At 43.5% G+C, this 12,343-nt stretch overlaps 1 protein-coding gene across 1 annotated transcript; it reads left to right on the top strand.

Annotated features, from left to right (window-relative positions):
* Positions 1–220: 220 nt before the first annotated feature.
* chaf1a (chromatin assembly factor 1, subunit A (p150)) lies at positions 221–11,942 on the top strand. The gene is made up of 16 exons (XM_061824524.1): positions 221–550; positions 3,906–3,950; positions 4,381–5,003; positions 5,487–5,543; positions 5,653–5,897; positions 5,979–6,081; positions 6,208–6,276; positions 6,353–6,570; positions 7,736–7,904; positions 8,080–8,160; positions 9,931–10,029; positions 10,108–10,357; positions 10,469–10,622; positions 10,729–11,041; positions 11,111–11,192; positions 11,340–11,942. The coding sequence occupies exons 1-16, from the start codon at positions 487–489 to the stop codon at positions 11,450–11,452; spliced, it is 2,685 nt and encodes an 894-aa protein (XP_061680508.1). The 5' UTR covers positions 221–486; the 3' UTR covers positions 11,453–11,942.
* The last annotated feature ends 401 nt before the right edge of the window (positions 11,943–12,343 follow it).

The raw sequence follows: 12,343 nt of genomic DNA, 5'->3' as shown, positions 1-12,343 counted from the left end.
TACTTTATGTTCCGGAGATGTCGCTTACTACTTATTGACACAAAAATGAAACGTTTAAGTCCGTACTTTTATTATTACTAGTTAATATTGACCTCTGAAATCGTAAAAACATTAATTTCCTTTTCAATCCTACACTTAAAAGTGCAGTTTTGTCAAACCGCGCAGGGCTGAGAGGCAAAACAAACGCACTCGATGGCTTACCTCTGACCAATCAGCTGTGCTTTCTGACGCAAGCAATTTACTCCCGCCAATTCCGACTAGGAGCGCGAGGCAGGCGGCGGGGAAGCCGCGGAGGGACCTGAAAGAGCTGGAAGCGGCCGAGCGTGGGTTACATTCGGGGGAAACACATTAGTCATACATGTCGTTGAGTTAGCGACAAAAGGTTAAGTTCCCCCCCTCCCCGCTTCGACCGGGGCTGTTTACGTGCCGTCATATCGAAAGTTCATCCACCGGAGAGGCCGGCACCCGCAGGTTGGTGGTACGAGGATGTTGGCGGCGGAGGCACCGTCAGTGGAGGGGCACTTGGCAGCTTCTACACCCCGTAGACGAGGTATGCTAATGTCACTCTGTTGTCCATGTTTAGTGTAATATACACTTGTAAATGTCACGTTTGCCGTCCGAGGGTTAGCGCCCCCCTTCAAAGGCTGTATATAATATTAATATGAGAAATATGGCCGCTTGTTTGGCATATTCGCCGAATGCTGGTTTGGCCTCTTCAGAAATGCTAACTTTTCTGCGCGGCTCCCAAAACTTGACGTTCATCCTGGTAGGTGAGCGCTGCCGTTTCGCCTCCTTCATCGCCGTCAAACACAATTCGGTTCGTGATGGTATCAACTATCCCGCATGGTTGACGTCGCCGTGTCCACTTGGCCTCTACCTTCCCAACACCGGCGGGATATTCCCTCCACCTCCCTCGCCGTCAAAGGTGCTCAAAGATTGGGTTGACCCAACCGGAGCCGCCGCTGACTGAACGGCCTTCTTGGGCTAGTTCTGCTAAGCTAATGGAGTCCAGAATTAGTTTCAAGTCGACGACTTAATCTTCTAAATTTCATGCAATAGCACATATATTTAGACAGTCGAACACTCCAAAGTGTTCGGTTGTGACTTTATATACATAAATGTTTTTTTTTTTTATTGTTTGTTTTTTTTTTTCAATTGTTTTTCCATGACGGCCACGCACCGTTCTCTGCCTTGACCGTAAGAGGTTATTGCACCTCTGGGTGGCGGCAAAACAAATCAAATCATTTCAATCAAATAAACACTCTTAATTATGTAAATCAAGGGGATTTGGCCCCACTACCTGCCATGAAAAGTCGGTGAGACCTTGCAGATGTTCAGGACCAAGCCTAGGTACAAATAATGAATGCCTCCCTCCCCCAAATAGTTTTACAATAGTCTATATTATTTAAAACCTCGAATATACCAAATAGTACCATCCCAATACACTTAAATATCATTTACAACGCATCTTACCAAGTTACACTTAATAATAAATGTCTTACAGATTATTTCATTCTGGGAAAAAAATGTATAATGACACTGACGTATGTTGTCGCTGTGTAACCCGTAAATTTAGGAATCCATACAAGTACACGCACTCACGTTTGAGTAGTCACCAATACAGAGTACTGAAACTTGAAAATGCCGTTTTAAAAATACAAACTTTCTTGAACATGACATATTTCACTCAACCATAACGCCTTTTAGAAAAACAATTTGCTTTACAATGTGACAGCACTAACAGAATTAATCCCCCAATTCATACATTTTTCTTATCCTCATTAGGGTCATGGGTGTGCATGAGCCTATCTTCGTTAACTTCAAGTGAGAGGCGGTGTACACCCTAAACTCGATGCCGGCATATTTCAGACACAAATGGATAAGCAATTCTCACATTTACACCCAAGGATACTTCAATGAACCTGATGTGGGTGTTTTTCAGGATGTGGGAGTAAAACAGAAGGCTAGAGCCTGAATGCAAACCCATAACCTCTGAACTGTGAAGGAGTTGTACTAAACAGTTGTCTACTATGCCGCCAGAATTAATTGCGTATTATAAAACAAAAGGAATCATTAGCAAAGAAGCTCCACTCATTGACTGTACTTTTACATTTTGGTGATAAAGACTCTCCACACTGTAGTTTATCCACAGTTACCGATGACATAAATATACTTAAAAAGACACAATATAATCACTGATGGTGTAGTAGTACACACTCCTCACTGGTGTGGGCAGTGTAGGTTCAATTCCCGCTGAGTGATGGTGTCGATGTGTACCCTGTAACTGACTGGCAACCAATTCAGGGTGTAGTCCCGCCTATTGCCCGAAGTTAGCTCGGATAAGCTCCGGTACTCCCGCGACCCTTGTGAGGGTGAGCAACTTGTAAAATGGATGGACCACTGTATATAGTACACGTGATTTTTTTCCGTTTATAGGTGGAATTCCATCTTTTTAAATTTTATTGATTAAAAAAACAATCAAAATTTTTCTGCAATATTCCGACAGTAACCCGTGCCAGAACCCACACTTGTTCATATTGCGGTCTGACTTTTGCTAGCGAGGTGGAAGATTAGATACACGTCTGTTGATTGGTCGAATGTGTTTTTCCTGACCAATGAAAACGCTTGTCGTATTCGAGGCAGATCATGGGGCGATTTTCAAGTGAATAAGATGGCGGTGCTTAAGAGGAAAAACGCCTCTTGTGTGAAAGAAATTGATAAAAAAAGAAGTTCCGATGGAACGAGAAATTGTCGATACAGTTGGAAAGAAGGAAGTTACCACTCTAAGCGACTACATTCGCAAAATCGATCGACCACAATATCGAGATGAGAGTTCAGAAGCTGTTACTTGTAAAAATGTCTATTATTTACTGGTAACGACACATGACGATAATAATTGTTGTGAAATTCATGCGTCTCAAACATATACTAAACCAAGAAATTAAAACGTTTTTGAATGGATACGATATACACACTATGAAAGCACGCTTGCATGCCATGATGCAAATCTGAATTCAATTTAGTTTCACTTCTAGTAGTTTACTTAGTTGAATTTGTAATTTTTCGGGTTAAGGTATGCACCTAAATAATGAACGATCATATTGTGTACATTTTGAAAACAGAATAGCATTTATTTATAAGTGTACTAGATATATTTCATTCATAAAACAATTTATAAAACATGCACGTTAAAATGGGTGACCATTCTTTGATCGTGCTTGCAGCGCCCAAACCACTGGCTATTTTTTTTTTTTTCAGTCAGTCAAATCACGTCTGATATAGATATACGTTACTGTGTTGATATTTCTTGGCGCCTGCTGGATGGATGTCGCTTCATACCAGGAAACACAGTTTTGTTGCGAGCGCTCGTGTGATTCAAAGTGACGTTTTTTCACTGCCGTTACATCTTCAACGTCGCTACACCGTTCACTTTGAATTACTGTTTTTTGTTGGTGTGCCATGAGATTTTTCAATGATAAAAATATGTTCCTTGGGTCCATAAAGGTTTGAATTCATTGCTATGGTCAGATAACGTGTTCAACATAAGGGCAGCATGTTTGTAAACAACCAGTAGTGCTAACACTTAACCGAGGTTCTCTCTTGTCTTAAGCACCGGTGACCACCAAATGCATAATGAGTTGCATTATAGTTGACAAGATAGTCTATTGACGGTTTAAAAACAAAAAAACAGCATGTTCTGGTGTTGGAAAAACAAGATTTTATTGCATTCTGATTCTGAAATAGCTTCTGAAAGTCATGCTGAGTGTCCTGAGCTACTGTCCGCATTGCACATAATTGTATGGGATTTCTCAAACATTTGATTCAAAATTGATGGTTGTGATCATGGTCAATGCTGGTTCATTCTTATTTGCTGTCTGATGTCTCACTGATATTGTATTTTTCAGGTATGGATTGTAAACCGAATAAGGCCAACAAGAAACTCGTACAAGGTAAATATGAACAAACGGGGATCTTGCACGTATAAATTTGGACTTGAAATCATTACGTTCAACTTCCTGTTACAATTTGTATCCAGAATCTGGATGGGCAATATTCATGACATTTTCTTGATCTGCCTTATCACCTAAAAGTAGCGGAAAGTACCGCCCTACTTAAAAAAAGCATAAAAGTGTTCTGAATGAAAATTCAAAATTCATAACAACTTGCTCAGAGACACATTTTTAGACGAGCTGCTAATAAAAAGATTTACCTGGTTCTTTAATCTCACCCTTGATAGCTGGTCAGGCACTCTATAAAGACCCAATTATTTTTATACAGGCAATTTCAGTCAACTTTTCATAATGTTTCACTGTATTGAGTAGATTTTGCATTCTATAACAGCCATTTCCGGTGACTGTGTATTTGTGTTACCGCCTGCAGCTCGCCTCCCTTTCAAGCGCCTCAACCCGGAACCAAAAGAAAGCAAGCCATCGCCGAAGCGTCCCCGTGCGGATGTTTGTTCGGAACCAGTCATGTCTGACACAGAGAATGACAACGAGTCCTCTCCCCTTGCCGTGTCCAGTAGACCCGCCTTGGTGAATGGCCGCGGGCCCCTTGATTGCTTCCTCAGCAAAAGCCGCCCTTCAACTTCAGACGAGAACATTATAGATCTAACCCACGAAGGCCCGTCTCCCATCAAATGGCAAGATGGGTCTGTCACACCTCCCCACATATTAAAAGACAGACTAAGTGGCGACACAAGCATATTCCCCGGGAACTCCATACGTGGGGATCGCGCTGCTGACACGCACACGTCAGACCGCACAGAAAACCCGACAAATAAAGACGACGAGACTGCGGAGGAGGAGAAGGAGGACGGGATCTTGCTGCTTGATACGACGCAGGAGTCCGGCAGTGAGCTGGAAGAGCAGAATGCATCGGAGAATGTGTCCAGTTTGGCCAACAAGTCAACGTTGTCAAATTTGTCAGGCTGTTCCACACGTGAGAGCTCGCCAGAGAGGACTAAAACTGAAGAGCACACGCCCGCAACCACGCCTGCCGCAGTACGTGCTCATGTGACAACACAATTCTGACTTGACCCCTAACAGGACAAGCTGAAAGGAAAAGAAGATCCATTGATATAATTACTGTAGGCCGTCACCTGGTAAAGCGTTGTCCTCATGGTATTGAGGACCCGAGCTAAATCCCGGCTCCGCCTGCGTGAAGTTTGCATGCTCTCCCGGTGCCTGCGTGGATTTTCTCCAGGCTTTCCGGTTTCTTCCCACATCCCAAAAACAGGCTTTAATTAGATACTAAATTACCCTTAGGTGTGATTGTGAATGTGACTGTTGTGTGACATTGAAAGGTCCAATTGATCCCGTTTAAAACGACGACTCTGTTGTTAGCATAAAAGTCAACTGTTTTGCAATTCCAGCAATCACTTGTGGAGTGGGCTGTAACTTGAAATGTTCTATCATCTGATTAATGACTGCAGAGGTAAAACTGGTGTCCTTCAGTCAAAATGAACTTGATTTTCCCCACCCTAGGAGCCAGAAACCACTGCAGTCCCTGCAGATAAAAGACTAAAAAGACGCTCACTAAAGGTGAGACTTACAGGTTTTCCTCAAATAATTTTACAGTCATGGCTCAAGGTTTCACATTTATTAACAACTTCGAAAAGCAAGTTGACGTTCTGGTTTGGTCCCCCCGTAGAGTCTCCAAGAACAAGAAGAGAGGATTCGGCTGCGCCAGGAGAAGGAACGGCAAAAAGAAGAGGCCAAGGTGGCCAAGGAGAAAAAGAGGGAAGAGAGCCGCAAGCTGAAGGAAGAGCGCGAAAAGGAAAAGCGTGAGAAGAAGGAAAAGGACGAGCGAGAGAAGCGGGAGAGAAAGGAGAAGGAGGAACGGGAAAAGGCAGAGAAGCTGAAAGCGAAGGAGGAGCAGCGCAAATCCAAGCTGGAGTGAGTAACACCACCACAAAATTCCACTGTCATTTTTTTGTTCCTTCTCTATATTGTAATATTATTCACCTTCTTTTCCAGGGCCAAGCTTGAGGAGAAACGCAAGAAAGAGGAGGAAAAGCGGATGAAGGAAGAGGAGAAGCGGGTGAAGGAAGAGGAGAAGCGGGTGAAAGAAGAGAAAGATGTGAGTTCTTTTTTCCACCCACCCCCCAGTTTGACACGAATATGTAGCTTTTGATACAATACGTGGACAGCTGTGATTTTTAAAGTGGTTACATGTCAATGCGGTGGGGTTTGTTCTGCTTTTTAGCGTCTCAAAGCAGAGAAAGCGGAGATTACAAGGTTTTTTCAGAAACCTAAAATCCAGCAAGCTCCAAAGGTGAGTAGAGCGCCACGATCCTGAGAGTTACGGAACCATTTTTATGCAAACCTCTTGACTCCGCTTCCTTTGTCAGACTCTTGCAGTGGCTTGTGGGAAGTTTGCTCCATTCGAGATCAAGGACAACATGTGCATGGCGCCGTTGTGCCGGGTTCAGTGCGAGGAGTCGGCCCTGGAGGAACTGGACCGCTGTTTGTTGAGCCCCACAGACCACCTTTGTTCACTGAAGGACTGGATAAGCCAGAAGCCTCGCCGCTCTGGCGCCACCAGACCCAGAGTGCCAGTCCCCGATAGGTGAGACTTACTTGAAATACTCAAATTTTACCTTTGCTTTATTAGAAAAGAGAGAGCTTAAAATTGCGAAACATAACTGCATTTCCGTAATGCATGGAAAAGTGAAACCTATTTGCGTAGAAAACTTCCATGTTAAGGGGACTTATTCCATTAAATTGACCTATTTGCATGTATGCAAATAGTTGGGTCGCTGGAGGGCCAGCCTACCCGTTCAAGTGTGAACTTATACAATGAAGCAGATCTTTTGATAGCTGCCTGTTTCTGAAAATGTGTAGTGGACTGAGCTTGTCTGAGTTTTTCTTGATAACAGTATGGATTATTTAAATAAAAAAATACAATCCCATTGTATAGTTGTATATAGGTACACAGAGTGGTAAATAAAAAAGTATACATATACATTTCGGTATGATATTTGATATCTTATATTACATATTTATATTGATTACGGTAATGCGCGCCCCCAATCTGAACTGTTTGACCTCCTCGGGGAGGTTGCATTTTACGATCAATAGCGTAGTGTGTTTTTTGCTACTGCACCAAAGATCACAAACGACTGCCCGTGAGTTTGTTTTAACTTAAACCAAGACACAAAGAGAAATGTTTTCATTCGTGCCGATGACGCTGCCAACACGGAAGTAGCGCCACAGTCCGAAACAACGATAGCTCGCCTAGATTATGTATTGGTTAGACTTAGGGTTACTATATAGGTTATATTACGGCTACGTCAGCACGTGCACAATGGTTCTTATTAATGATTGTTGTACAGACAGTTTTTTGAAAAACAATACAAGTACAAATCTAACAAAAATGAAATACAGATAATTCCCAATATTTTGAGGATATGGGTAGCAGCAAATTGGTGGCGCGCATTGTACATTGGTAGAAGGGTTTTCCTGATTTTATTTAGATCAATTTTTCGGGGTGCGCACTATACTTCGGGCCGCATTATACTCGAGAAATTACGGTAAGTGTAATTTGGTGTCTTGATGAAGTGCTGCCTTAGTGAGTGAAAACACAATCCATGATTCTCGTTTGTCAAAGGCATGATGTGAAGACACCTGGGAGCTGTTTTGATTTGTGAAACGTTGCACAGTGTCTAATCTCCCCCACAAGCAAAGACAGATTTACAAAAGCTCATAGCTTTTGACACTTGTGTTCTTCTCAGCGATTGCGTTGCCGTGGATGGACCCAAAGCAGAGGCCATTCCTGATCGTAAACTGTACGGACCAATGAAGCTGCTGCTCTTTCGTGAGAACCACCGTCCAGCTTACTGGGGAACTTGGAGGAAGAAGAGTTTGTACATCTCACCACGATGCCCCCTCAGGAAAGACACGGTAAAAAGTTTTACATTGAAATGTAGCAACAGAGCAAGGATCAAATGCCTTTACATCATTTTGAGCTCATCTTCTGCCTCTTCGAACATTCTGTGATATTTTTTTTTTTTTTTTTTTTTTTTTTTTAATAAGTGTAAGGTTTGTCTCATATAGTTGTTGCCCCTTTCAACGACAGGATTTGTTAGACTACGAGGTGGACAGTGATGAAGAATGGGAGGAAGAGGAACCCGGGGAGTCCCTGTCACACAGCGAAGGGGTGAGTTTTGATGGGGAAGGAATTGAAGGCAGGTGACATGGATGGAATAACAATCAGGGCTGGACGGCTAGCACTTGTTATTAATCTTGCTTGCTGTCTACATACAAGGCATATAGTCACTAAATCATGTTCTTGTCAAATAACATCATCAGACTGACTCAAACGCATGACACCTGTTGCAGAAGATCCAAATCCTAGTCCTTTGTTCGCTAAAAGTTGGCTAATAATATCTCCACCTGAGTCAGGGTCATATCAAACCCAACAGGAATGTGTGCGTACTACATTAAAATAACAAAAAATGCTCATGTGACTTGGCAGCAACACAAGTGTCTGGAGGCTTGACTGTGATCAGACAACACGAAGGCACTGCGAGTCATGTCGATAATGAAATATTTCTGTTGCTGTCAGCAACTTCTGGATATTATTTGTTTCTTGTATTTAGTCTCCTGCCATAGTTTCCGTGGGGCTGTTGCATTTTGGTGTGTTTTGTAAGCCAACAGGTGTTGCACAAAATGGGCACAGAGAACGGACTCAGTGGACCACGTAGGATTTTTATTTCTGCTGAAGAACCTTTCCTTTCTGACCTGCGCAAGATGACCCAAAAGTACTTGCAGAAGAACTTATAATTCTAAAAATGCTTAGAAAATGTGCCTCAATGAAATCTTGAATCCATTTTAGCATAGGTTACTCCTGACTAACCCTTCATAAAAAAATTATTTGTATTATTAACGGTTTATAGGAGCAATAGTTAAAGCAACACGCCACCAGTGAAGTTTACCAACACTACTAGGTTTAAAAGAAAAGAAAACTCCCATGGCGAAGAAGTGACATCTTAATTTAGTATTATGATATAAAAGAAGCAACATCAAATTAGTTATTTCTGAAAACTATAATTTACAGCATACCACATTTCAGACTATTAATATTCCATTTAAACACAAATTTAGCCTCTTAAGCGGTTCTTACTGTTAAGGACAACCTGATAGAAACAAATACAGCAAACACACTTTCATTGTAGTATTGATTTTTCTAGGTACAGGTATATTTTATAGGTATATAATTATACATGGCGGTATGGTGGTTCAGCTGGGGAAGCATTGGCCTCACAGTTCTGAGGTCCTGCGTTCAATCCCGGACCCGCCTGTGTGTAGTTTGCATGTTCTCCCCGTGCCTCCGTGAGTTTTCTCAACCCACATACCGAAAACATGCAACATTAATTGGACACTCTAAATTGCCCCAAGGTGTGATTGTGTGTGCGACTGTTTGTCTCTATGTGCCCTGCGATTGGCTGGCGACCAGTTCAGGGTATACCCCGCCTCCTGCCCGTTGATAGCTGGGATAGTCTCCAGCACTCCCCGTGACCCTTGTGAGGATAAGCAGCAAAGAAAATGGATGGATGGATGGATAATTATGCATTAATCAAAGTACTGATTTTTATCTCCCATTATTCAACACTCGCTGGCGAGATCCAGCTACTGTTGTGGCATCGACCCGCAAAAATGATCCAGCCCGCTGTTATGCGCATACAGCACTGGCAAGATCCAGCTTGTTGTGATGCATATAAAGCAGCCCACCAAAGCCTCTCAAGTCGCATAGCTTCGATGCTGTCCAGTGACCAAACGAAAGTGTAACTTGTCATTAGCTGAGCATAATATATCCCTGCAGCTTGTAATTGTGGGAACTGGGGAATTGTTTTAAATTATGAAATAAATGCATAAAGTGTCAAGCGTTTGGATATGTAAAGATCATTTGTATTTTAAACCCCTTTAGGAGGACGAGGAGGAGGGAGGCGAAGACGATGATGACAACGATGGCTTCTTCGTCCCTCATGGTTATCTTTCGGATGACGAGGGGGCGCTAGAAGAAGCGGTATGCCAGTCGACGGCGGCCATTTTTTGAGGGGGGGCGTCTGTGACCAGTTTTCCTAACGGCCGTGCTACTCTCCAGGATGGCGGTGACCTGGAAAAGCAGAAACTGCAACAGAGGCGGAAAGCCAGGGAGTGGGAAGAGCTGATGTCTAGCAAGAACAAGATGAAGGTGCTGCAGCCAGTGGTGAGGGGCTGCCTCTGGGAGGGCGAGGGCCCGGTCTCGGATCTCCTGCAGTCATACGCTGCATGCCTCATAGAACCCTTACCTAAGGCTGACGTGAGCCCCAGCCCAGAGGAGCAGAATGACAAGTGCACCAAAGAAGCACAGTGTAAGTGTGATGGGGGGTATTCTTTTGTTTAAACCCCCTTTTTTATTTTTATTATTATTTTTTTTAATTCTACTTTACGTGTTCTTACTTCACACAACATTGTCTCTCCAGTGCTCAGTCAGCTACTGCCGTTGCTGCACGGCAACCTGAACAGTAGCAAGGTGATCATCACCGAGTTTCAGGAGTATTGTCGGCAGAAGACATTGCCCTCCACGCCACCCTCTCAACTGTCCAGCCCCGAAACTTCGCCAGACATTCCCTCCCGGTAAAGCTGTAACCCTCTTTCAAAGTTTTGAAGTGATTGTATTAATTTTTTTGCAGTTTGTGGCAGAGCTGTGTTATAATCTTTATCATTTCCATTTTCTTTGTAGAATACAGTTGAAGCGTCTTATTCAGAACAGCGCAATTTACGAGAAGCGCTCCACCTACCGACGCTGCTGCTGGTACGCACATGCGGACGTCCTGTCCCGCTTCGGCCTGGAGGCTCTCCCGGTGCCCGGCCAGTGGTCTTACGTGACCAGCGGCGCGCGGGAGGAGTCCCGTGAGGAAGCGGCTACGGGCTCTCAGGGCAACTCGCCCAGCACGCCGCAAGCTACTTCCGCCACGTCGGCGGCTTCCAAACGAAAGAGCGCTGGCAGCATGTCCATCACCAAATTCATGAAGCGATGTAGCGACCCAGATCAGGTAATCAATTTTAATATTTGAAAATGAAACACTTCGAGCTCATATTGTGTTGGTCTTCACCCCTGCCAGACGGAAGAAATGGAAGCAGACGGTTTTCAAGCTGACACTGAGGAGGACGACGACGACTGCATCATCGTCTCCATGCAAAGCGGTGAGCTGCTTATGATTATTTTTATTGATTACAATTAACAGTTATTTGCGTGTTTGACGAGCATACCAATTATGAGCAATAAACTCCTCGAACGCCCTATCAAAAGGTTCAACTTTGATTAAATAACTTGTCCATTGTGCTCTGTAGGCCCACCCAGAGAGAGTTCCTCCACCGAGGCAAGCGACATGATGGAAGTCACGCCGTCCGACACTGCTGCACTCCCGGTGGCCACCGCCGCTCCGAGCCTCGCCACAGCCTAAGAAAAAGGCGATGCGTTTTTCAATGCTCCTCGCCCTGGCCTTCTTTCCCCCATGTTAATCTCCTCCCCCGTGAGCATGGCGAGGGAGATGAAGTGGCGCGCTCTGTCCATGCTGGCATTTTCCCGCGCCGCCAAGTGACAGGAAGCTGGTTGAAAAATCCCTCAGGCACGTTTGGTGTGTTGTCACGTCTCCGACCGCTCTGGGACACCATTCGCGACAAGATGCGTCCAGAAACACCATTATTTACGTTTTAGAAAGTTCATCCTAATGTAATTGTATATAGGCTGCCAGAAGTTAAAATCAAATTAAAGGTTCCTCCATTTGTTTTGTGTTGTGCCACTTACTGATTCTTTCCTAACTCATGACCGCTCACTGGAGTGGTTGCTAGATCTGTACTTATAAAGTTACAGCCAGTGAAAATGAAATGTTTTATATAAATATGCATTGTTGTGCAGGTATACTTGAAGATACATTAAATGAAAAAAATGGATGCATTTTGTTTTTAATAGCTTCAAAATTGCCACATTTTAATTTGCTCCTTGCCCAATTAGACTGATTTGACTTGAAGCTTGCAAGTCCGATGCCACCAATTTTGTGTATCTAATGATGGTTCTCTCGGTGATCTGGTGCCATCTGCCTCGGTTCTGGGTTTCAATCTCAGCTCTGGATATTCAGTTTTAAATATTCTCCATTTTTTTTTTGTAGCCTCAACATCCTCCCGCATTCTGAAAACATCCATCTTAGTATAATTCAAGACTAATACACACAAACCTCAACAATTGAATCTGGCCAGAGTTGAGATTTGAACTCCGACCTGAGGCAGACGAGCTAATTACTCAGGCATTCATGCTGCTGCTGGAAGTTTCCTGTACATATGGTTATTTTGTAATT

This window comes from Syngnathoides biaculeatus, chromosome 7 (assembly GCF_019802595.1).
Source record: "Syngnathoides biaculeatus isolate LvHL_M chromosome 7, ASM1980259v1, whole genome shotgun sequence".
Taxonomy (NCBI): domain Eukaryota; kingdom Metazoa; phylum Chordata; class Actinopteri; order Syngnathiformes; family Syngnathidae; genus Syngnathoides; species Syngnathoides biaculeatus.
Note: the sequence above shows the minus strand (reverse complement) of the source record. Positions and strands in the feature narration are given on the sequence as shown.